This window comes from Wyeomyia smithii, chromosome 3, assembly GCF_029784165.1.
Source record: "Wyeomyia smithii strain HCP4-BCI-WySm-NY-G18 chromosome 3, ASM2978416v1, whole genome shotgun sequence".
NCBI lineage: Eukaryota > Metazoa > Arthropoda > Insecta > Diptera > Culicidae > Wyeomyia > Wyeomyia smithii.
This window is the reverse complement of record NC_073696.1, coordinates 2,907,342-2,934,031: the sequence shown is the minus strand read 5'-3', so window position 1 is coordinate 2,934,031 and position 26,690 is coordinate 2,907,342. Positions and strand designations below refer to the sequence as shown.

The following is a 26,690-nucleotide window of genomic DNA, read 5'->3' as shown; positions in this document are numbered from 1 at the left end:
ACCATCTGGGTAAACCTTTCGGTAGACCAACGTGGCGGAGCATAGCAACTGCAGTAGAACACTCCGTTCACCTTAGCAACTACGTACCCTTCTTCTGAGGTTGAGACAACCTCCTGAACCGGGAACTTGCTCGTCGTACATATGGCCGCCAAACTGGACTTATCCGCAACCCAGTTACCGTTTCCGGGAGGGATGCGGTAGGGATCCGATATGACGGCGATGTCCGACAACGACTCAGTGGCTGCTTGGTGTAGCAGCTGCTGAGCCGCGAAGCAATGGTTCAGGTTCAGTTGCGTCACCCTTACGCCCGTGGTTTCGCAGCCGGCTTACCGGCTGGGCACCTGGGGCCTCCCATAAAGTGTTTGGCGTCCCTTTTCCCGGAACATACCATGCACTTGGGAGACTCCCCACAGTCCTTTGCTTTATGGCCTGCACCTCCACATCGCCTGCACAGCTGGCTCCTATCGGGCCCCTTGCAGGTCCAGGACTTATGTCCGCCCTCGAAGCACCGGAAGCAAATGTCTGGTTGCTGTAGTATGCCCAGAGGACATACAGACCAGCCGACTTTCAACTTGCCCTCTTTCAGGGCCAGGTTAGCGTCCGCCGACGGTAGTCGGAAGGTAGCTATCTGGGTCCCCGCCGGACCTTTGCGGAGGCGGATTGACTCCTTAGCCACCTCCACCCCGCACTTCGCTTTTAGGGCTTGTGCAATGTCGCACCCCTCAGTGACCTCGTCCAGGTTTTTAAGCTGGAGAGTCACTTCTGAGGTGAGTGCCCGCACTTGCACCTCCTTCCCTAGGACCTTTTCAGCTACCGTTTTGTAGGTAGCCCCCTTGTTCTTGGCGTCCTTCCGGAGCTCAAGTATCATCTCGCCAGTGCGAGATCGGCGGATACTCCGCACATCCGCCCCCAGATCCTTGAGCTGGGTTTCCCCCCTCATCTTCTTCAAGACTTCTGAGTACTCTACTTTCTGACCTTTTTTGGTCCTCTGGCCGCTCCGCCATCATGTCGCGTCGCACCTTCCCGACGCTTCCCACCCTCTACGGTAGTCCAAGGGTTGCCCGTAGCCTCCACCTGTGCCTTTTCCGCGGTGGACCTTGAACCGGTTGGCGTGTGTTCCCGTGGGAGTAGCACGACCAATCGTTTCTTGGTGTTCCCGGGGGCCGTTTCCACCGGGGACTGCCTCGTTCGCTTAGCGACCTGCCCCGTGGAGCAGACCGACGCGAACGAGGGGGCGTCTGTCTGCACCTCTTTAGATGCAGTCGCCCTCCCGTTCCTGGCCGCTTTCTCGGCCGCCTTCACCCGAGCTACGAGTTCTTCGTGCTCCTTTCTGGCTTCATCAATGGTGCTCCGAAGCAGGAGGAGGCTCTGCTTCAGGTCGCCAGCGATGTTTCGCCTGTTCGCCAAGAACTCGATTATGGCATCGAGTTGTTCAGACAGCGCCGCCACTCTTGGCCGCGTGTCCATACACCCTTCGACGGCCTTGACTAGCAAGGGACCGTCTACCGAGATGTCTGGTGTGGACACCGACGGATTCGCCGTTTTTCCACCTCCAGACTTCGCCGCATCCGTCTCCGCCTTCTTCTGCGGAGACCGCTGGATGCCACCTCTTGCGAAGGGATTTTGTAATCCCTCCGCACTCGTCTCTTTCGTTTTGAATGTGTTCATCTTGATGTTAAATGGGTCCCCCTTCCAGCCGCTATCCTTGTCCATGGTGGAGTAGTCGCCTATGTGGTCCCATAGTGGTCTATGCCGAAGCAGTGAGGTCATGGCTAGGGTAAGCAGTCATAGCGCCTTATGGGCAACTATGACTCCACCGACCGGCGCAAGTCAGGAACAACCATCTGATCCTACTCCTGCCTGATTCCCACCAGGCAATAGCCTCGGAACGTACTGGAAGGCCTTCCAGGTTTTATGGGACGGAGACCCCTGCACCGGGTACCACCTCGCCATTTCAAGCCGTTGTCACATACTAAGGGAGCTCGATGCAGGTGCCAGCCCGAAGATGCGGTACCATTCCGAAATCCAGCTCATATCCGTTCACTACGCTGCCAGTTGCCATAATCGGGACCTTACTGGCATCAGTCCCGATGGGCGGGTAAGTGCTTTTGGGTGTTAGGAGCGGCTCTATTCGCTCCGTCAGAGGTGCTTCCGGGTGATTGTGGCTTTTGCGAGGAGTCGACTGTCCCTGGTCCGACGCTCGCCACCCCTAGGCGACCTCCCGCTGCTGGTCCGGGACTGCTCGGTACTGTCAGTGGTCACACCTGTATTGTGCGCCCTCGACGATCGCCACACGTCGACCCGTGGTGGCATGCAGCTCTGCCGTTGCTGCCTTGTCGCCGGTGATTTGTAGCAGAAAAAGGTGCTTTTTGTTGTCGTTATTTTTTCCAATAAACTTACTTGGGCGGAAGACAAAGGCATCCATTTGGTCAGTTATAACCTGTGTATATATTGAATCCCGCCATGACGACACCACAAACACGCCTACGCAATAATCCAGTCAGCAAACCTGACGATGAAATGACCGTTGCGGATCTCGCAAATCTAATGCAATCCCAACTGACCAGCTATCAACAATTTTCTAAAAAGGACTTCAAAAAACTGGGTGCTTCTCTCTCATCTCTTAAATCTCAGCTGAGTACTCTTCGGGATAATATCGCCTAGGATATGGAGAAACTACGAGAAGAAAATAAACGTACGTTCACTGCAATCTCTTCATCGATCGATAAAGCCAACAAAGGTACATCGTTGGCACTAGATCGAAGCTCTCGCATGAACGACCTGATGGTCAGTGGAATTCCGTTTGTAGATGGCGAAAACCTGCTGTCCTACTTCCACGTATGGTACAAGGCTCTGGAATACGCTGAGAATAAATTTCCACTGGTAGATATCCGTCGGCTCTCTCAAGGACCAGTGGCTACTGGCAAAGTCTACATGATTAATTCGCAATAACTGTCCAGCGCAATGAGTTTTACTCCCGTTACTTACAATCTCGCTCTCTGTTACTCTCGGAGATAGGATTCTCCGTCAATACACGCATTTACATAAACGAAAACTTAGGACCGTGCGTCAGAGACTTGCGATCTAAAGCCCTGAAACTGAAGAAGGTGATCTGAGTCTACGTTTGGGCCTCGGAAAGACTGCACATCGAAGAAACAAGTTATAGCCTTCAACGAATGAACAAAAGTGTTAGCTTTTGGAGTCTGGCAAATTGGTCGTGATCGCGTTTATTGAGCATCAAATGAAAACAGCTTTAAAAACATCGCGATTCTGGATCTACCTGTTTAAAAATCTGAACTGAACTTTTCGATTTGTTCGAATGTTCATAACAATTAAAATAAGAAGTCGTTTTCCGTAGGCCGTATTCCCTAGAATCAAATTTATTATATAAACTTTTTGTGAAACGTCATCAGCAACTAAAAATAAAAACTGATGAAAAGTTATGCAACAATTTACTCTATTAAATCCATTTATATTTCTTCTCAGAAGATGTTCATTAATGTAAGTCATAGTTTTTCGAAGTTTACCTTGATTCCTTTTCGACCTACTCTACGGGACGAAATTGGGGTTCAATCATGTTTTGTTTCGACATCCATGAAATAAATTAGTTTGTACAGTCATACCTCGATATAAGGCAACCTCGATATAAGGCAACCTCGATATAACGTAACTTTGAAAATGTATTGAAATTGAAAATAAGTGATACAGCAACCGTTTTTGGGGTATAAATTGCTTCAAAAAAATGTTTGTAGTAGATTTTAAAATTAATGAAACTAATGGGAAAATTGTCCTAAATGGGCATAAGAAAGGTTTAAAAATACTAATATGTGATGGAAAATAAGTTTTCACGCATCCTTCAATAACAATTCACATTCCTGCATCAATTAGAAACAAATTTTTTTTTTGCTTGTTGAAATTTTCTCTGAATGGGCGATATAACGTAACGAAAATAAAAATAAAGTTGCCTTATATCGAGGTATGACTGAATTGTGAAAACCATCCTACATGTTTTCAATAATATTTTAACAGTTCAATTTTAAACTACGCTTCGAAGTATCTAACCAGTTAACGGTGCGATATCAACCGGTGGCTGTGCAGAGTCCGTCCCCATCGCGTGCGGGTGGGTGGAAAATTGAATGGAAAAACCAAAACAGAGAGAGCAGCATCCAAGTTCACACGCCCGCAACTCTGTTGCAGTGCAGTGAGAGTTGCAAGTCTACAATTGTGAACGAGAGCGGGAGAGAGTGAGCGTGAATTAACGAAAGGGATTTACGGTTAACTATTTAACCGATGCCGGACCGCCGGTTGGCGAATATTTGCCATTGCGGCATCGCACGGCGCGGTTCGTCTGTGTTTACACCTACAAGTGAGGACGGATGATCACGAAACGACGGGACGGCTGCGAGTGAAAACTGCAAGTAAATAAATCAAATCGGTGCGCTTGGGTGACAGTGCTCTCGACGCCTGGTTGCAGACTGAAAAGGTGAAGGAAGTACATCTATCGTAGTGATGATAGCCGAGAGTGTGTAGTGAATTAAGTAGAACATCTTGGCCAAGGTTTTCGGTCGTACGCCGTACGATCGTTCTCCGAAACATCCGCAAACAGTTGGCAGTGTGATGCGTTTTTCATTGCAGTCGCGTGATCGAAGAAGATGTACTATATTAGTGCCTAAATGTAAAAAAAAATATTGAAGACTTTTGTTAGGGAGACTTTGTCATCGTTTGTAGTTTCTCAGAGCAGAAAATGAAAATGATAAGCCGATGATTGTTTTCTTCGCCAGTGATCCGCAAATATACGGACATGCACAAAAAGCTAGCTGACCGTTATCGAAACCAGTGCGAAAGTACTACACTAGCGAACGCAGGCAAAAGTGGGTGCGCATGTGGACCGAAGGGAAAAGTGTGAAAATCCTTCCGGCCGATGAAGAGAAGTAGCAGCAGGAGGATGCTTCTGCTGATGCCCATAATGATGAGGAACGCTATCTAGTGTAAACAAACGGCTACACTCTATTCGGGGCTGGCCAAAAATAACAGTAATTTATCGGCCAGATGTGGGAAGTCACTGCGGAAAAATCGTTTCTCGGTGCGTGATTCGAGTCTGAACTGGCCCCCCTCCCAAGTGTGTTCGCTGTGTGGTGGGTAAATGATTATTATTTGATTGTTTGAAATCTTCTCCCCGCTCTTCTGACTGATTAATAAAATTTCTCAAAAGTACTGAAAAAATAGAAGTTTATCGCAAGCATGGATGAATAAAATCGAAAGTGTCCCGTGAAGGTTACAGACCTGCCAGCCAAAAACAAACTCTTTGTTTTCGGGTTCATAAGTCGTAAACATTCCACGGTACCCCTGATTGCCAGGGTTGAGCTGCGGAGGGAAAATCCAACACCATGACGACCGTTTCGCCGAAATCTTCGCTGGTTAAGCTAGGGATACATTCCAAGGCAAAACCCTTCCGGGTGATGGTTCTCGGCCAGAATGGGGTGGGGAAAACCGGTGAGTACTTTATTAGTTTATACTGTGCAGCTCTTTTTCGAGCAAAGAAGTTTGATTGAAAATGCAGTGGAAAGCCTGTGCAAACTAATATTGTTGATTTTTTGATATGATGATCTGCAGTAGTCTCAGCTTAAAGTCAACGAGCCTATGACTTATTCGTTGCTACGATTTGAAGTAATCCCAACACCATGCTGTATTTGAAATGCTTGTAGCAAAGGTTAAATTTGCGGGAAATAAACCTTACATTGTAAACCAATACACCCCAATAGTGTAGGCGAAAACAGGAACAACTCTCGATTTAGCAGGACGAATCCAACGGCAGTAATTAAACCTTACGACACACATTGACAGCTTTTATTGTTTGCGGTTATCAAATATGGCCCTGACATTTTTGCCACGGTATTGCTGGTGCGATAATTAAAGTTTGAATCGATTGGCAGCTTAACGACTGCGGCTGTAGAAACGCACAAAACATCCCATCTATCGCCGTAATATTCCGTAACCGGACAACAGCCGCAGGACACACCGCAGTACCTTCACTTTATTGTGTGAATATTTTCATTATGCGAGACGCTCGGTCTTGGTTCGGTGTGGTGAATTGCCAAAAATTCGAAGCGCTCACTAATGTCTGCGGCCAATAAAGAAGCAACCAGTGGGCGAACGAAAAATATGTGATCAAAAGTAGCAATCAATCAAACGATCATGTGCATACATATGTGTGCTGTAGCCAACATAAAGGGGGTGGACAGTTGCCCGTCCCATTTGATAAGATACCGCAGCGACGGCGGCCATTAGGGGGGTGCTTTTTCATCTCGTGACAGTTGCGATAGAATGGTTCCGCGGCTGTTGGCTTCTTGGAGCATCGCTCTGCCCTGAATCGCCCTAGTGAAAGGTCGGCGGGGATCACAGCGAAAGTTTAATCGGGTCCACCACTAATCCCCAGCTGTGGCAATGTGTCGCGTACGATGCCGGTCGCCGTTTGTTTTGACGCCCTCATGCGGAATTAAAAGCAATCGGCCTATAGCGTACTCACTACCAACCAGCCAGCTGCTCGTAGTGGGCAGCAGCGATGTAAAAGTGAAAACCACGCCTTTGCTGTTGGGGTATCTACGACGCCAACAGGCGAATTTGGTTTTTTTCATATTACAACCTTCGCAATTCAATATTTTTAACTTATTCTACGATGGGGTCACTTACCAAATCTGAACCTTCTTGGGCCAGCAAAGCGAAGCAAACATCTGAATTTTGAGCACAGTTCACCAACTATACTTGAATTTTTTAACGATGAAAATATTGTATACTCATTACTCATGTTAGAGAATATAACGATCTTTATAATGTAATACTGTTTGTGGCAATTAACAAGAGTTTAAAAGCCAATTTTAGGGATAAAAACCGATTTTTCTCCGCGGAAAGGGGGTAATGAAACATTTCTTCTAGTAATGAGCGGTTGTTATTCATATGTTATTTTGATTCTCTTAATGATTTTTCGAAGATCCAAACTTTCGATTTATTTTAGAGTTAAAACAGGATAAAGTTCTGATAATTTTCTTTTGGTTTATAAATCTATAAGTAGCTGTTGGCAATTTCAAGCATAATTTGAGCACATTAAGGGGCTATATACTTTTTTGCTCAATGCAAATGAGGTTGGTTTAAAATAGTTTATTTGACACGGCACGATACAATTTATGTTTAACTGAGCCAAGTACATTTTTTTTAATTCTAAATTAGCAGGGAAAAGAGGGAGGCACATTTTTTATATCTCGCTGCCGACTACGAGCTAGTGGGGATTCAAGGTGAGAGGAGGGGAGTTACAATTTTGATTTTAACTATATTGAGTTACAGGATTTATTTATTTGTACATGGCTAAGCAGTGATGTTCCAGTTGGGCAGGTTTGGTCTGAGGTGTCTGCGTGAACATGAAGATGCCGAGTCTTCGATTTAGTGTCTCCAGCATGGTTTATCATTTTCATTCAGTTTATAACGGGAATTGTAATCTAACAAATAGATAAGAAAAATCAAATTTCAATTCCAGCATTTTTTATAAACCCGTATAGCTGTGTCATGTACTGGAGATCACCGCTTCCCAGAATGTCTCTAACGGGTACGTTCGGTTGTTTTCCTCGGGCCCGAAGGGAATCTATAAGCTCGGACCTAACACCACAGTATTCGGTACACGACCAAACAACATGCTCGATGTCATGGTAGCCATCGCCACAAACGCAGTGATTACTGTCTACAAGCCCTATACGAAAGAGATGCGTGTTTAACGTGTAGTGATTGGACATAAGTCTGGACATCACGCTAATGAAGTCCCGACCTACATCCAACCCCTTGAACCATGCTTTCGTCGATACCTTAGGAAAAATGGAATGTAGCCACCGTCCCAGTTCATCTGAGTTCCATGATGATTGCCAACTGTTGAGTGTTCTCTGACGCAAAATGCTATAAAATTCATCATAAGCATATTTGGTCTTACATAAATATCGCCATCAATAGCACCCACCTTAGCTAAAGCGTCAACCTTTTCATTGCCCGGAATGGAACAATGAGAAGGGACCCACGCTAAGGTAACCTGGTAATTTTTATCTGTTAAAGCACTTAAAAACCGCCGTATTTTCCCCAGGAAATACGGGGTGTGCTTCACAGTCTTCATCGATCGCAGAGCCTCAATGGCACTGAGACTATCTGTGAAGATGAAGTAGTGGTCTATGAGTAGGGTTTCGATGATCCCAAGGGAGTACTGAATAGCAGCAAGTTCTGCGACGTACACGGAAGCAGGAGCATCGAGTTTGTAGGAGGCGGTTAAATTTTCGTGGAAAACACCGAAGCCAGTGGACTCATCTAGATTAGATCCGTCAGTGTAAAACCTTTTATTATAACTAACATGTTTAAACTTATTGGAAAAAATCTTAGGTATCTCTTGGGGTCGCAATTGATCCGGGATACCAATAATGTCTGTTTTCATGGTAGTGTCGAAGAATATAGCATTGTCAGAAGTACCTAAAAGTGCGACATTGGAGGAAACGTATGAAGAAGGGTTAATATCTTGAGCCATATAGTCAAAATATAAAGTCATAAATCTGGATTGAGATTGAAGGTCGACCAACCTCTCGAAATTTTCAATTACTAATGGGTTCATAACTGTGCATCGGATTAGCAACCGGTAAGAGAGATTCCAAAAGCGATGTTTCAACGGGAGAATACCTGCTAGCACTTCAAGACTCATCGTATGGGTCGACTGCATGCAGCCTAAGGCAATACGCAAACAACGATATTGTATTCGCTCCAGTTTGATCAATTGTGTGTTTGCTGCGGAGCGGAAGCAGAAACAGCCGTACTCAATTACAGACAATATTGTTGTTTGGTAAAGCCTTAGAAGGTCTCCTGGGTGGGCACCCCACCAGGTTCCGGTAATCGTACGAAGAAAATTAATCCTCTGTTGGCATTTCGTGTTAGATACCTAATATGACAAGCCCAGGTGCATTTAGAGTCGAACCAGACCCCGAGATATTTAGCGACTAAAACCTGAGAGATCGTTTTACCCGTTAGTAGGAGCTGCAGCTGAGCTGGGTTATGCTTCCTAGAAAAAACGACCAGCTCAGTTTTCTCCGGAGAGAATTCGATACCCAGCTTAAAAGCCCATTCAGACAAATTGTCTAAGGTATCTTGCAATGGTCCTTGCAGATCGCTAGCCTCGCTACCAGTAATGGATACAACGCTATCGTCTGCAAGTTGCCGTAGCGTGCATGAATTTGCAAGACATTCATCGATGTCATTGACGTAAAAATTATATAAGAGAGGACTTTAACATGAGTCCTGGGGAAGGCCCATGTAACTTATTCGGGAAGTTGTCGAATCGCCATGTGAGAAATACATATGCTTTTCTGACAACAAATTGAGCAAAAAGTTATTCAAATTTGGTGAAAGTCCCTGCGATTGAAGTTTCGCGCTTAAAACTTCTACAGAGACAGAGTCAAAAGCCCCCTTAATATCCAAGAACGCAGAAGCCATTTGCTCTTTTCGAGCAAAGGCTAGTTGAATTTCAGTAGAAAGCAACGCTAGGCAATCGTTCGTCCCTTTGCCCCGGCGAAAGCCAAATTGAGTATCTGAAAGTAACCCGTTTGTTTCGACCCATTTGTCTAACCGTAAGAGGATCATTTTCTCCATTAATTTCCGGAGGCAAGAGAGCATCGCAATCGGCCTATATGAATTGTGATCAGAGGCAGGTTTTCCGGGTTTCCGAATAGCAATGACTTTTACCTCCCTCCAGTCATGCGGAACAATATTTAGCTCAAGAAACTTGTTGAACAAATTCAACAAGCGTCTTTTTGCAGAGTCGGGTAGATTCTTCAACAGGTTGAATTTTATTCTATCTAACCCTGGAGCCTTATTGTTGCACGACAGGAGAGCCATTGAAAATTCCAACATCGAAAATGGAGGCTCTTCCGTAGTTACTAATAACGCGTCGCGAAAGGTTTTCTGTTCCGGTACAGAGTCCGGACAGACCTTTTTGGCAAAATCGAGTATCCAGCGATCGGAATACTCCTCACTCTCGTTCGAAACGTCACGGTTCCGCATGCGCCTGGCGGTATCCCAAAGGGTGCTCATCGCTGTTTCCCTCGACAACGCGTTTACAAACCGCCGCCAGTATCCGCGTTTTTTCGCTTTCATCAAGCTCTTCATCTGCCTGTTGAGTACCTCGTACCTTCGAAGCAGCTTAACAGAGCCGTACTTTCGGTAGTCCTTATACGCCGAGGACCTTCGCGCGTACAGTTCAGAGCACTCTTTGTCCCACCATTTGGTAGGAGGGCGTCGTCTAATCGTTACCCCGGGTATCGGTTTCGTCTGAGCTTGAGTCGCGGCGTCGACCATCAAGCCAGAAAGGAGCGCGTATTCTTCCTCCGGAGGAAGTTCCTCGTAAGTCTCGATGGATTCCGCAATAATCGTCTCATAAGACTTCCAATCAATATAACGTGTAAGGTCGTATGAGATATTGATTGGATCCGGGGGAGTTGAACCATTAGCAATTGAAATAACGATTGGAAGATGATCACTACCGTGGGGATCATTGATTACTTTCCACTGGCAATCTAACGCTAGTGATGTCGAGCAGAGGGATAGGTCAAGCACGCTTTCACGTGCTGGAGGCTTAGGTACACGTGTCGCTTCCCCAGTATTCAAAAGTGACATATTGAAGACGTCGATTAGGTAGCAGATTAAAGAAGATCGGTTGTCGTAGTACAGCGACCCCCATAGCGAACAGTGAGAGTTAAAATCTCCCAAAATCAAAAAAAGTGCGGGAAGCAATTCTGCTATATCAAGGAGTTGCTTCTGTTCAATCCGCGCGGATGGGGGAATATATAACGAAACAAGGCAAAGGACTTTTCCTTTCATATTCGTTTGAATGGCAACAACTTCAATATTCGAGATCGAGGGGAGGTCGATTCTGAAAAAAGAATAGCACTTTTTGATCCCTAAAAGTACCCCTCCACCGTGTGAGTCTCGATCTTGACGAATGATGTTGAAATCGTGGAAATTAAGTTGGTCATTTGAATTGAGAAAAGTTTCACAGAGCGCGAACACATCACAATTGTATGTGTTTATCAAATGTGAAAATAAATCAAATTTGGGGATGATACTTCTGCAGTTCCACTGTAACACAGTGACAAAATTCCTGACCTCTTTCGACGTTTTAGTCATCGAAAGATATGATAGCTGAAATGAGGGGCCAAGTTGCTGCTAGTTGCTTCAAAAAGGTTTTCACTGTGGAGAGGAGGGCAAGAAGAATATTTTGTAGGGGATCTAGTATGTTGAACGTTTTAAATATCCAATCCACAATATCAGAGAAATTTATAAACCCTGTTTCTTTTCTATTTTCTGATTGAGCAAAGGGTGCACGAGGGGTTTTTGGTGCCCCAGGAAGCGGTGGGTACTCCTGGTTTGAATTGAAATTAAAACCAGGAGGTACTTGCTTCGGTTTTTTTCCACTACTTCCTTTTTGTGTTGGCTTATTGGTCATTCCTTTAGGGGTTATCTTACGACCTTTGCGAGAAAGATTAGGAGAGTTAAGCATTCTCCTCTTCCTAGATCCTTCTGGCATGGCATAAGAACACCCTTCAACGGGAGCGTCAGATGTACCCTCATCGGTTGGCAAAAAGGAAAAGATGTTTCCTGTCGAGGGTGGCTCAGCCCCCTTAAGCATTTCTGCAAAAGAGCGCTTTGATCGTTCCTTGAGGGAACGCTTAATTTTTTCCTCGCGCTGTTTGTACGCGGGACACGCCGAAAGGTCATGCCGAGTTCCTTCACAGTAAAGACACTTTTCAGTATCCTCACTGCAAGCGGTCTCAGCATGATTGCCTCCGCACTTGCTGCAGCGTGCCTTGTTGCAGCAGTAGGTGGCTGTATGACCTAACTGCTTGCAGTTTTGGCAATGCATGACCCGCGGTACGAACAGGCGTACAGGCAGACGAACCCTGTCCAAAGAGATGTAGTTCGGCAGTGCAGATCCGGCGAATGTTACACGGAAGGAATCCGAAGGGAGGAATTTCTTCTTCCCTTCTTCGATGGATACTGAATGCAATTGCTTGACATCCAGTATCTTTACATTTTGAATCAGGGGGTTCTTGAAACAGCCAACCCCGTGACGCAAAATGTCATCGACCGTGAGGTTTCCTTCGGTAACCACACCGTCGATCTCCACGTCCTTGGCAAAGATGTACACGCGGTACTCTATCGTGGTGAGCTCGTAGCTAGCAATTGCATTTGCTTGCTTCAAGCTACTCACGACAACTCGCAGTTTGTTCGGTCTAACCTTTGTAATTTCGGTTACGTCCGAAAACTGTTTTGTCAGGTCCTTGCCGATTTGTATTATATTAAGAGGCTTCTTAATGGGCCTGAAAAAAAACTATGAACGGACCTTTCGAAGCATCTGAGTAAGCTTTCACCCGTATTTCAGGTACCCTTGGTACAGGGCTAGGTAGCGGGGATGGTACAGGGGAAGGCAGGGGGAACTGCAGGGGGAGATTTCAATCTCTTCCCCATTTGTTTCCACATCCAGGAATAGTTCCATCTGGTTGTTGTCCATTTTTGCGGGAGCGTTACGCTCTACCGCACACAAACGATAATTATCCGATTATACGGGGGATCAAATAATTGGTATTAAATAAAAAAAAAACAATTTTTCAAGTTAAGATGGATCAAATGAAAAAAAAGACAATCGTATTGGGGACGAAAAATAATAATAATAATTATAATAATAATAATAATAACAATTATAATAATAATGATAATAAAAATAAAAATTATAATTATAAAGCGAATACTTCACCGAACGTCTAGGTCTTTTGCCTACACGGTCTTTTGCCTGATGGCTGCTAGTTGGATCAATCAGGAAGAGTGTCTCAGCAAAACAAACAATGCCGACATCGAATGATCCCGTTTTGTGTTGTATCACGGTGGTCTTATTTGCGCGCGGCCTTGTAGATGAGACTTGCAGTTGAATCCACTCACTCGGCCGTATGGAGATCCGTGCTGCTAGCGGGGTACCAGCGGTGCGAGGGAATGTTTTTGCTGCTATGATTCCAGCTGCGTGACCGGGGGACCGGGGGACCGGGGTAGCCTGCCAGTGCGCAAAAGATGCTTCTGCTGATGAACTGCAGGCTATTGTTGTCGCACAGGGCACTGCACAAGAACGAACCGATAAAACAATACCCGTCGAACGACAACTCGTGTGCCGCATTGTTATATTTCGAATCAACCGGAGTAAAACAATTTGCGTCTGTTCGAAACGAAAGCAAGACAACGAATGAATGCAAATGAGGTATGTTTCGTCTGTTTCAAAGTATGGAGCAATTTTACATTGACGTTATAATTATAGTGCACTTTTTCAACAATAGCAAAATATAATTTTTTTTATGAAAGCCATCAATTATTAGTGAAGTTATAGCTGTTTTTCCCGAACCACTCTTATTAAGAGGCTTGCGATTTATACGTTGGAGGTTCCGAAGGACAACTTAAATCATTAAGTTCATAATATTTTATATAGCTTAAGGTTTTTCCGAATAGCTGAACGAAAATTTACATTCGAAACTCATTTCTATTGCAAACGGAACGTTTTCTCAAAATAGCTGAAGAGGTTGTTTAAAAGACACGACCGCAAGATTAACGTAGAATTATGGCAGCCTATCTTATTTCAACGTTTTTTTTTGCAGAAGATGTGGAAATACACTCGACAGGGAATAATCAATTTAATTATGTGAAGCAGTAAATTTCAGTTATATAGGGTATCGTAAGTCTTCGGCAGTGATTTTCTTCGTCAGGTTTTATGCAGCATTTCTATGCGCAAGCCTGCCGAAGAAAACCACTGGCGAAGATGTTCGGTACCCTATTTCTTTTTATCTGTATTGTTTAATAAATGATTGGTATCCTTGAAAGAAAGAATCCTTGAATCTAAAATATGTGGTCGTTCTTAAAGGAACAAACTACAACAATATCGCACGCTAGCCTGGAGGGCTAAATAGCGGTCTCGATCAACTAAGATTAGTTGAGAGAATTCGTTATCGATATTGCTTTTGGCACATTTTTCATGTTGTAGGATAAGTACAACGATGCACCGTGCCCTAGTGTTGAGCCGAAAAGATCCTCGACCTGATCGGGAATCGAACCCGATATCACAACCGTTGGGAAAGCTAGCCGACCGACATCGCTAACCACAAAACTACGAATACCACATTAAACGGCTGGTTTTAATTTTTAACAAATCGAATTATACCTTTTCTCCGTTTCCTTCGGGAGCAGTACAACTTTGATATTCGGCAGAACACCTTCCTGGCTGATAGTGCCGTCAGATAAAAGCTTGCTGCTCGTCATTGTGGATTAGCAACTGCAGATGACGCGAGGTTATTCTCGTTTTATTGTCTCTAGCAGCGTTAACCGCCGCGTTCAGACGATGAAATTGATCAATCGCGAATTAAACCCAACACGAGATGAACGGGACTTTGTCATTCGCTTGACTTTGCCTTCTTTTACGACCAGACAATCAACGTAACTTGTGAATTCGGTTGAACGAAAAAGCGATGTGTGATTGTCCTAAATACCTACGTAAGCAACTCACGCGGTTAACTAAGGCGGTTTGGTGTACGTGATAGAATGAGAGAATTCAAAAAAGGACGGAGCGCGCTACATACTTTTTGTGAGTATACAAACGGACGTTTTACGCGAAGTACAATATTGCCCATGAACGCATAAGAGTCACACTGCCAAAATGTACAACTGATTCAAACGCACAAAAATTTGGAATATATATTCATCTGAGGTTAATATATATGGCAGAATACTTTATATGCAAAAAGGTTATATCGATTAGTGCACTTCAGTTGGTATTTTAATGAAAGTGACTATAATTTTCTACTAATTATTCACAACTCCGAGCCTGTTTTGCGTTTATTTGTAACATAGGACTGACCTGAATTTATATTCTTTTCATCACTTTAGCAATAAACATAGCTTTTCCTTGTGTTTTTCGAGAGCACGTGTAGTATAAAGAAGTTTCTGAGGTTTATCCAAAAAGTAATGAAAACTTACATGGTACTGGCATGCATTTATGGGCAGAATAACTTTTCGTTAACTGTATAACATATCTTCAAGATGGTTCCGAAAACAAGCTACTCTGCCACTCCACCACGTTCAGACTTTCGTACGTTTGCTGCTGCCCGAAGCTAAAGCGAAACTAAAGCTGTAACAGAGGACACTAGCACGAAGTAAATGGTTTCATTCCTCTTGCAAATCACAATCGTCTTTTATTAGAGCCCCAAACACATTTTGGATGCAATATTGAATTTTCTTATTCAAATTTTTATATATGTGACCACAGTTCCACGTTTATTCCGAGCGAAAATAGTGGCACTGAAAGTTCGTAAAATAGAATTGTATGCACTAAACTTCGCTAAATATTTCGAAATTGATCAAATTTGAACTACATAAAATAAGTTTTGTTTGTTTTTGTTACACACATTTAACCACCATTTTGATACAACTACACAATTTGGGAGAATCGTTTGATAATTAAGTTAGAAGAAATATGAAGCTAAAATAACAAGAAAACGAAACCAAAAAATTACCAGGAACACCGGTTATCGCCATCGTGACAATACCACTGGTGCTTTTTAGTACCCCTAAATCATGTATTTAAAGTGGTTAATGTTACCGCTTTCCAAACCTTTGCGAATAGACCATCGCACGGTGACGTCCAGAGCTACACATTTTCGACTCAATCGCAATGAAATGATTGAACAAGCCTCTCCCTCTTACTTTATGTAATGTCATAGTCAATAACTTTTTTCGTCTCATATAGTCGAAAATAAAACTAACTTATACTGTTTCCAAGTTTGCTTTGATTGTGAAATAATTTCAGTCGCCTCATGAACACCTTCAGTCAAACTGACTACCGACAGGCTATCACTGACTATTTGAATTGCTTCAAATCCGGCCCAGTCGTTTCATCTGTCAAATATTTGCACTTCGTGATATGGCATGATATGATTGGAAATTCTGTCGTTGATATCAGGTCTCATAGTGGTTCGCGACGTGGCGCAGCATAAAGTGAAGCAGAAAATAAAAGAAGTGTTTTTATTGCAAACATGGATCTTCCCCCCGGCCCGTGCAAGAAAAATGCTTCCACCAAACGAGCATATCGCCTCTCGAAAGTTGCAGGAAATACGTGCTAACCACTGACGCTGGATGGTCCTGCAACATTGAACCAGACGTAGAATGTAGCTACATGCAAAGGACTAAAATGAATCTACAGAATTTTATTCGGCATTTCCGATCCCTTCACACCGAGAGGGCGAAGGCTCTCGGTTTGCTTTTGGAGCAAGAGCCGTCGACTAAGAAACCAAGGGTCGTTCCGAAGCGGTCTATTCTGATCGATTAACAAGTGTTGGTCGAAGCAACAACGAAGCTCGTAGCCCTTCATAACCCCCAGTTTCCTGTGTCGAATGGGAGGGAATGAAAGTATTACTCGATCCGATAAAGGCAGCTCTTGGGGTCACTTTGGATACCAGAACCTCGAAGCGCTACCTAGCGAAGGCAGCAGCATTGGTGAGGCAAGAGATTGTCAGTGAAATGAGAGAAAAACTTGTATCTCTCAAAATCGATTCGGCAAGTCGTCATAATATTTTCTGCTACTGCTGAGTGACTAAGGTGATTGCCTTTCATTGACTTGGCATTGAGTGCTTTCATGAGATTTTAGGTTGACAAAATACTGCTCCAACTAGCACAACAACGTTTTGCAATCTCGCATCAATATGATCAACAAAGCAGGCGTGAACGAAATAGTAAGAAAGGAGTGAAGCTTGATGACATGTTCGTTCGAAACCGAAGGTGTAAAGAGTATGGTAGTACGTTGAAACTGTACGTATTAGATTAACAGTGACGTTTGGGTGGTTCATTTTCAGAATGAATTACTCTCGTTGAATTGAAAATGTTGGGCCCTGGTGACGTCACGCACCTGAGTTTGTCAGCTACTGGTAACTTTGTTTACCTTCGGTTGATGCAGTTTTGTTCTCAATTAGAATAGATTACTTCAATTGTGACCAAAACGCCGTTTAAATGATGTGCGTGAGGTGCCAGTACACCAAGAACAATCATAAATTAAGCAGCATTTCCGCTACGCACATAATTACTCTGCCAGAAAAAAAAAACCAAACGTCAACAAAGTTACCACTAACTGTCATAAAAGTGAGGTTAAAACGATTCGATGAGATAGATTCTCTTCCTTTCAGCCGTCTACAAGGCTTCTCTTCGATTGAGAGTTGGTTTAAATAACATTTTATCGTTGTACGTAGTATGTGATTGAATGATGTGGGTACGCGATTGGTTGAATTTTAATCATATTGGCCATGAATTTTAACCACTTTAATATTAAAAAAAGTGATTCGAAAGTGATTTTCTAAACTTAAGTCATTTGTTATTTATTCAACGAGATTTTAATGTCCAAAATCCGTTCAATGTTAATTTTGAACACATTTGAAATTTTTCACTTTATCCTCGATTTTTGCATGCCACTTTACTAAAGTAAGACGTCAAAAACAGTGCTGTGAGAGCTACAACTTGCTTTGAACAATGTTTTTGGATTGGTGAAACTTTGTGCATTAGAAAAACCATCAATATGAAAGTCATAAAAAGCAAAGCTACATGTAACATTCCGATTCGGAACTCGACCGAGTGAGAGCCCAAACTAGCGTTCTGAATGAAAAACGCGTTAGGGAGAGTAGCTGAAGCTGAAAATGGAAGACTTTCTGTTATCTAATAATTCAAAAGTGAAAGTATATCCGAATGTATGTGTCATCATCACTCTGGAAGATATGGACCGATCCCTACTATACTTGGTCTAGGTGTCTTGCTTACTAATGATTCCCACGTCAATCATCCGTCGCACAAAGTCATTCAAAAGATTTCCACAGTCGACAATCAGCCGCGTTCGCTTTCACTTTCACACCAGCTAAGATTGTCGTCGACAGCCTTTATGTCGGCTATTTAAAAGTTGTTGTCGAGGTTACAACATAAGATATTCACAGAAAAATCGTGTACGGTTGAGAAAAGTGCCACAGTGCCATAGCGTAATCGCAATTTTATCAAGTGAAAGGGTGGAGGAAAAGGTAATACGAAATTAGGCGGTATCGTAATACCGGTGAAAGTGACGCCAAGGTTGAAATCCGTGGAGCTACGAGCAATTTTGGTTGCCGCTAATAATCATATCCGGCAACGGAGTTGTAGGTAATAAGGCGTGGATTGATAGGAGTAGCCATTTTGTTTCGGTTGCGGAGCAAGCTTTCTGTGTGAGTGACCGCAAGGTAAACTCAAAACAGTAATGGAAGCGTGAGTGCAGAAAGATCGTTGCTCTCCCGTGCAATGCTTCTCGCACTAACACAATGGTTCAGATAAGAGATCTAAATCAAAACCAAAGTGTTAGTGTTAGTAACATTTTGCTTGTGAGTTTTTCGTTTTACGTTTGATTTGAAAGACCGAAGAGATCAGCTGAAGTAATTTTATTCTCTCTGCTTTTGACGATTCCGTTTGTGATCGTGACCAGAGATGCAACATTTTAGTTTGTACTCTGAAATCTTTTACAAATTTCCGGCACAAGAATCTGTATAAAATCTGTAAATTTAGTGAAAATTCGTAGAAATCTGAATGTTTTTGCAAAAGTCTGTATCTGTGTGGACAGATATCTCTATGAGAATTCCGTTCAGACATTTATAGTTTAAGATGTGGCATTCCTAGTTTTGAGATTTTCTCGCTAGACCGCTTACAGTGCGTGCTGCGAGTTTAGGGACACAGACTAGAGGATTACCACGAGCTTGTGTTTCGTTCTGTTTTTGTTTCGGTTTGCAGTCTGAAGGTACAGCAATGTACACTCAAGACAGAGTTTTCCGAAACCTAAAATAGCTTCACAATATTGCTTAAAAGTTATTTAAAAAATCTTGTTGGTCTGAGTGACAGTTATTATAGTTAGCATAATTCATAACAACTAAATTTTGATTTTGTTCTGACATTTCCAAAAAAACTTCGAGCTCTGCTTCGTTTCATAGGCATATTTGAATTTTTTTTTCAAGGATTATGGCTTTGGATGCATGAAACTTTGCCAATTTTTCGACAACAAAGAGAGAATTGGCGTGAAATGTCGGGAAATGGCGGGTCTGACGAAAAAGATACTCATTGTTCGTCTTCGGAATAAGTTTACTTCGCGCGCAATAAATGTTCGACTCAGTCACTTGCCACGGTAACACAACCCTTCCTTTCCGTCGAAGTCGTAGAGATGCAGAGGAAAACTCATTTTTCGACACCAACGGCTGTTACACGTCTTTCTTTACAACATCTTTATTTACCCCAATGATCGTAAGGACATAGCCGGTGCACACTGTATCCAAAGCTGTGATTAATCCACCTAATAGTGAGAAACGAATTTTATTTTTTTTTTTCATTTTTGCTTTTGAAAATTCACTTTGTTCGGCAAAGTTGTTGCACATTTTATAAGAAACAACTTTGTCAAAAGCACCATACTTCTATCTGCCTTTTTAACTAGTCTTTTGTGAAGTTTTCTACAGATGCCACTAAAAATCATTTTTTTTTCAATAGAACATTGAGTAGTGATTTTTCACAATTTTTGAATGTTCTACATTGTTGTTTGCTATTACAAAACAAACTATTTCATCGAAGAAAGTATTTTTTATCTCTCATATTTCTTTGGTTATTGACGATTTTTATTGAAATAATGCGCTAATTTACTAACAGATATCTTTGAAATCTGCAAATATCTGCAGACTAAACCATTCCTTTTATTAAGTATAAGTAGAACATAATTTAATCAAGATATAGGCATTCGTCTCCGGCTGTCTCCTGTCTAGATATTTGTAAATAAATCAGTGCATTAATTTAATAAAATTGTTCAATAACTTAAGAAATAAAAATAAACTTTCTTCGGTGAACTTATGTGTTTAAGAATAACTACTAACACTGTAGAACATTGAAAAAGTTTAGAAAATCACTATAAAAAATTATATTGAAAAAAATATTTTAAGAGGCATTCTAGAAAAAACTCACAATAGTTCATTCAAATTAGCAGATACAAGCATAGTAACTTCGACAAAGTCGTTTCTATAAAATATGTTAAAATTTTAGCAAAGTGGATTTTTATATGCAGAACTGAGAAAAATGAAACTTATATTTCACTTTAAGGTAGAAAGAAGACACTACGACTCCATAATCAATATTTTTTTTATTAAGAGTAGCGCATTATTCTAGTAAAAATCTTCAACAACCAAAAATATATGTGAGACAAAAATAAACTTTCTTCGAAGATATTGCTTGTTTTGCTGTAGTCAACAATTTTGTACAACATTCAAAAATTGTAGAAAATCACTATAGAAAGTTAAATAGAAAAAAAAAGATTTTTAGTAGTAATCTATGGAAAATTCCACAAAAGTCCATTCAAATAGATAGATACAATTATAATGTTTTCAACAAAGTTGTTTCTTTTGAAATTTTCCACAACTTTGCTGAACAAAGTGGAATTTTATATTCCAAAATGAGAAAAGTAAAATTTGTTTCTCACTGTTGAGTAGATTAATCGTGGAATTGCAACTTCTTTAACATGGAGAATAATTAATGGAACAACTTTGCTGAAGACGTTACGGTTCTAAAATCAATGTTTTTGGGTCAAAATAATTTCGATCATGTGCTTTGGAAACAGTGTGCGGCGCCGGTATCTATCTATAAAAAGCGGTAGCTACTGAATATTTGTACACTGGAGTTGGTAAACTAAGCGCTAAGCGGTCGTCAAGATCAAGCTCAATTATCTGAGCCTATTGTGCAAGGAGCGCAACTCCGTTTTGTATGAAAAGTTCTGATCTGACTATTTTTTTTTCACCATAGCATGTTATAATCCTCAACAACATGTGTTTTCCAAAGCCAAAATTCGAACCTTAAAAGACTCGTTAGACCTAGTATGGGATGGGAAATATCGTCAAAAAAAGTTATTAATAACGATCGATAATTTGTCATACTTTCGATAATTATCGATAGTTTGACAGCTGGAAGCAGATGAAGAAAAACAACAAAATGTTGCTTCCGTTGTGGACAGGAACAATATTTAAAACTTAATTCGCACACAAAGTTCGCACTTATGTGAAATCTTGTCGCTGTCCGTACGAGTTAGAGCGAGCGGAAACGATTATCTCTCAATTTGCTAACAATTTGAAAGAGAACTTCGTGTGAGAGCGAACAAGCATGAAAGTCTCTTTCAACAATAGCAAGGCCAATTTTTTTCAGTTTTGACATCATTGTGGACTATGAATGCCAATGCGAGGAAAATATCAATAACTATCGATAACGCTAAAAGTTTTACGATTTTATCGATAACCCGCAACTATCGATACTATCGATAGGTTTCCCATTCATACACCATACCACGAGACCAGCTGGGGGTTGTATAGCAAGTGTTGTTAGTCTCACTCATAAACAGCGTGCAACGCCTCAAGTGAGGTTCTCGTTGCTGCCGAAATCACGTATTGGAGAATTCTCCATTCAAGCGATTTCTCGTTCTTTCTCGAGATCGTATACACACACGCGCACTTACTTTTTTACATGCGTGTAGTTCCCTTCTCGCGAGCACAACCAGCCGAGCACAATTGTTTCAAGATGCATTACGATAGTTGCAGAATATTTCAAATAGGGTAACGAACTACTTCGGTAGCGGTTTGCTTAGGCTGGTTTTGCATTAGACTGCTAAAAAACTTACTAAAGCAGTCCGATACCCTACACGATCCAGTATGCGATACTTTTCGAGCACAGTTTTTCAAGAACCCCTCCTAGTCAAACAATTTTAGTCGAGTACTCCTACTCGCTAGCAGGAACTCGCGTACTCTTTTACAGTCGCTGTGAAGCAATACAAAAGAGTTTTTGCGTGTCGGTGCGTGCTTGCTGCTACTCAGGGAATGCATGAAGACGAAAGAGTATCTCGGAAGCGTGTGTGCAAAAGACTCGAGAAGCGTAGCATATGTCTAGTTCTCAAGTAGAAAGGAGGAGAACGGTTTTACTTCTCGCTCGCTTTGCAACGCTGAGTATAGCCAGTATTTTAAATAGTACAAAACGGAGTTTCGCTCCTCACACAAGTGGTTCAAATGATGGTCAAAAACATGTTATGAAAAAACAAAATTTTTCCGGTCTTTTCTTGAACGGTGCATTCAATGAATACGTCAAATAAGAGCTCTTAAGTTGTTCTTTGAAACAAATCGTTTATATTTAGGACTTAGTTCTGATGACAAGCGAAATAATGCTCCAAAAAACATCTTTTGTTCAAAAAAATACAAATTTCTTTTAATGTGACCATTACAGAAACTTTTAATAGCCGATATTTTATTCTCAGTATAGGGTGGAAAAACCATGTGAAATGTCAGAAAAATAGTTTGCTTGTACTCAAAGTTATAGCTAAAAAAACTCATTTTCAGCAGATTTTGTACTCGAAATTTTAGAGGGTCTCTTTCACCCCACTTAACGCTTTTCAAAAAATCTGGAATTATTCAAAACATTGTATCATTATATGAAAAACAAACCCTGAATGTTCAAGTACGAATGGAGTCTATTGATAACTCTTCATAGCCCTGGATCATAACATTTATTACCATTTTCACTAGTTCTTCAATGGTACAAAAAATGTTGTTTCGCCGATAAAAAAATTCAATTTTAGTAACACATTTAAAGGAACATCTTAGGCTTCCGAATGGCGAGTTTTAGAGCGGTACTATTTTTTTCATGCTTTTCTACCAGAAACACCGTGTGAAAAATTCCAGGGTATCATCGGTTCGGTGTACTGTCAATTGCTCCTGGTAAGCTCTGGTCCCTTATGTAGAGAAAGAGTAGTGGTGATAGTAGACACCATCATGTTAGAGCTTACACGACAATGGCTCGTACTATGCTTCGATGAGATGGACTAGCTTCTCTGGGACTCCTCTTGGTCTAAGTGTAGCCCAGAGGTTTTAGGGGTTGAGACTGTCAAAAATTTATGCGAAATCAATGAATACCAACAGAAGAGAGTCCTGAGATTCATTGACTCGCTCCAGTATGATCCGTTATGATTGTTATGTTGTCCACTTAGAATCAATCCGACAGGGCTAGATTCTATTCTAGTCGACACTGCGAGATTTTTTTAGGCGAACAGTTTCTGGAATCACGCCTTTTATCGCAGGAAGAAGTAAAGCCGTTGACGCCGGTCCGTTAATAAACGGGACGTGAGTCATGGCCCTGGGTGGAGTCGCCTCCCCGGGCGTCGGTGATTGGCACCACAAACAGTGGCGGAACTAGAGCAACGGAAAATAAGCGAGAATAGAGAAAAAAAAAGAACATTTCTGTTGTTTTCAATCTCAAATCAATTATTTAATAGCGCCTCTCTACTATTTGAGAGTTTGCAGTCGAAAAATTTTAAAATTTGACGATGAGATCAAGAAGATTATTTTTGTATCAAATCCAAACACCGTCAGTCTCTTGTCGAAATTCTCGAAGCTCTAATTTGACTCTTATTTCCATATACGGAATGGAATTTCATGTCATTATCGGCATACGTCAAAATTTTAGTATAGATTCGTCAAATAAGATTCAATCCTTCGAAGATGTTCTACCTCAAATCCATTAGCATTTAAATGTTTACTCTGCCATAATTTTAACTGCATTCAGCCGGTGCAAGGAGTTTCCGCAGTTGCCTTTCTTTTGTCAATATTTTTGACATGTTCGACCGTTCTTATTTTTAGGCGACATTTCTTTGCTCGAGATGACACGTCTGTTCGTGACAATAAATCACTCAATTCTTCTTATTAACTGTAACACTGTGATTCATTTTCAAAACCAGCTTCCCTCAGAACGCCTCAATTTTGTAAATATTTGTATGGTGTAGATTTGATGATGCAACCAGGAAGATGATGCAACAGAATCACTTTGTTCGATGAAAAAGTGAAACATTCATTCATTCATTGAAATGCGAAATTCTCCGAAATAAGCTGTGCCAATTCAGAAGAAAACTATCAAATTTAGCTATCAAAACAATTTTGTTGTTGATTGGGCACAAATTATAGCTTCATCAAAAATAAACTGATTGCACCTTTATCCCTTGTTTGAATTGCACGGAGATTTACCTACCTTTTGATCTTCGCACAGTTCGGCTAGTTTGTTTTACTTACTGCTGTTAATTGAGCATGCATCGATGCAAGCAGCCTTGCACATGCCGTTTCCTAGTTGTGACTTTTCACAATCAATTTGTAAGCTGAGAAAATGGATCCCAGTCGGACAGTGTGGTGAGCTCTTTTCCTACGGTTGACCCAGTTTCTGCTGTCAGCACGGAATGCAACATAAATCTTATCCACACCCCAGGGAGTACGCATTCGATCCGAGAAATGTGGATTCGATACGCAGGCAGATTGTGACCTTGCTTTGTTAAAATTGACGACGCACACGTTTTCGGAAGGGCGGAACCGCCCATGCCACAGCTGAGTCACTAGAGATAGGTGTCAAACGTAAGATACCCGTGTGTATCGTATTAATTGATATTTTTCGGTGAACAATTAATTAATTGTTCACCAAAAAATATCAATTAATACGATACATATGAAGTAACGGTGATTATACCAACAAATGTAAGATACCCGTGTTGCGGATAAGATGGCCAATTTCGTTCTCTTTGTGATTATTATAAAAGCCGATTCAATTTCAGCCCCTTGTCTGTTTCTGCAAATTGCGAATAATTCATAATATCCAGCTCGGTTTACTGGTTATTTATGAATTGCATAAATCGCTCGCCCACTGAAAAGTGGCAATGGTGAGATATTGAAGATATAACTGGCTGGCGCTACACAGAAGCTGCAGAATTTTCCGATAATTTATGGGCCACCATTTGGCAGATAGCACTTCGTGTGTGGGGGGACGGTTGCTGCTACCATGTCGATACGATACGCAACGCAGTGCAGTAAGATGTTAACGTTTCTCAACACGTGCGGCGACACTTAATAAACGTCTTGAAAACAATCCCTTTTCATATAACTGATAGCATTATTTATTAGCTGATCAGATTTTTCCGCGCGAAAACGGTAGCAGACCAGGAGGAAGTATCACTTTTCGCTGCGCGGTTAGCCGCAAATTGATTTCCTAGTTCCGTTAGGCGATCATCGTCAGGCTGAATTCGATCGAAAATGTTACATTGACACATTTGATTTAGTGTGATTTTTCACTGAGTTTATAATACAATCGTGGTTTTCAAGTATGTATCAATTTTTATGTGCACCAGCTGTGGTTTTCGTTTCAACCGTCATCGAGGAAGGAGATTTTTCGAAGGCATAATATTTGCACGTCCGCTGGACGCTCCATCTGTGACTACATGTGCAGACAAAAACACGCTGCAGGGGAGTTGCGCAATTCTCCCGCCCGTGGTCAGTTTATTTTTATTTACCGCTAGAAGGTAGAGACTGGGTTAGATTGGATTTCCTACAGACGCATGATTCTTTTTTTTTTGCATTCGATTCGTTAGGGTTCGAGATGAATCACCGGCCGGCAGAACGATGCGAATAAATAAACAAACTGTTTTGCGTACCGGACGATTCCGACGACGAGACTTTTAGTGTTACGGCACTGTAGTGGCCAGCATGGAACTGTTGCTTGGGTGGCACGACAAACAAATTGCCGTAGGTGTCACCAATTTTATCGGGAGGATGACCAATGTAAACGCGTTCCGCGCGCGGAAATGAAACGATACGATATTTCGGTTCACGCGGAGGTAAGCGATAAAATCGTTTCGAATGCGGTTGCAGTTTTAAATAGATGCGTTCACTATCGATCATTTTTATTTATTTATTTATTTGTTTACAAACATTGTAGTGTAAGGACAAACCTTTTATTTTACTACAATTCGATATGTTATAGTAGAATAACTTAAGTTTCTGACGGTAACGAATATTTCTAAGGTATTATTTTATTAACTTCTCCCATTATTGAACCATGCTGTACATTCACGACGGAATCCATTTAAGAACCGAATATTTTTGAGCTCAGAAGGTAGCAGATTCCAAAAAACAATGCCCTGCACAAACAGAGTTTTTTATAATGTGATGTTCGAAATATAGGAAGTAAAAAGCTTCTGGTACGACTGCTTTGTAAGGAATGAATTTTTACTCTTAAGTATGGAGGTGATGAAGTGTTTTTAATTTTAAATAACATTAAACATGATCGTAACTTAAAAAAGTCATGAAATCTACCACCAATTAATTTCTGTTGGAGATGAGATACCCTAGAGAACCTCGACAATCCAAAAACAAAACGAACACAACAATTTAGTGCAATACGCAACCTGTCCAACGCTGAAGCTGAAGCATTTAATAGAAAAACATCACCGTACAAAAAGTGAGGCAAGATAAGAGCTTCAAATAGCTTCAGTTTTATAACAGTAGACAAAGTACTTGAGGACAGTTTTAGAACCCTAAGTCCATTATAAATTTTAGCACACTGACTACTTATATGACTCTCCCAATTAAAATCATTTTGCACCATGAAGCCAAGAATAGACACTTAAGGAAGATATTCTATGACATCGTTACCTAAGATAATTGCAGGATGATTGCTAATATTACGATTTCGGGAGATTAGCATGACCTTAGTTT

At 41.6% G+C, this 26,690-nt stretch overlaps 1 protein-coding gene across 1 annotated transcript in view; it reads left to right on the top strand.

Annotated features, from left to right (window-relative positions):
• The first annotated feature begins 4,306 nt into the window (after positions 1-4,306).
• The window catches only part of LOC129732616 (ras-related and estrogen-regulated growth inhibitor), a 50,462-nt gene continuing 28,078 nt past the window's right edge, over positions 4,307-26,690 (top strand). The window contains exon 1 of the mRNA XM_055693633.1: positions 4,307-5,493. Coding sequence (XP_055549608.1) covers positions 5,388-5,493 — 106 coding nt within the window. The 5' untranslated portion in view covers positions 4,307-5,387. The remainder of the gene's footprint in view (positions 5,494-26,690) is intronic.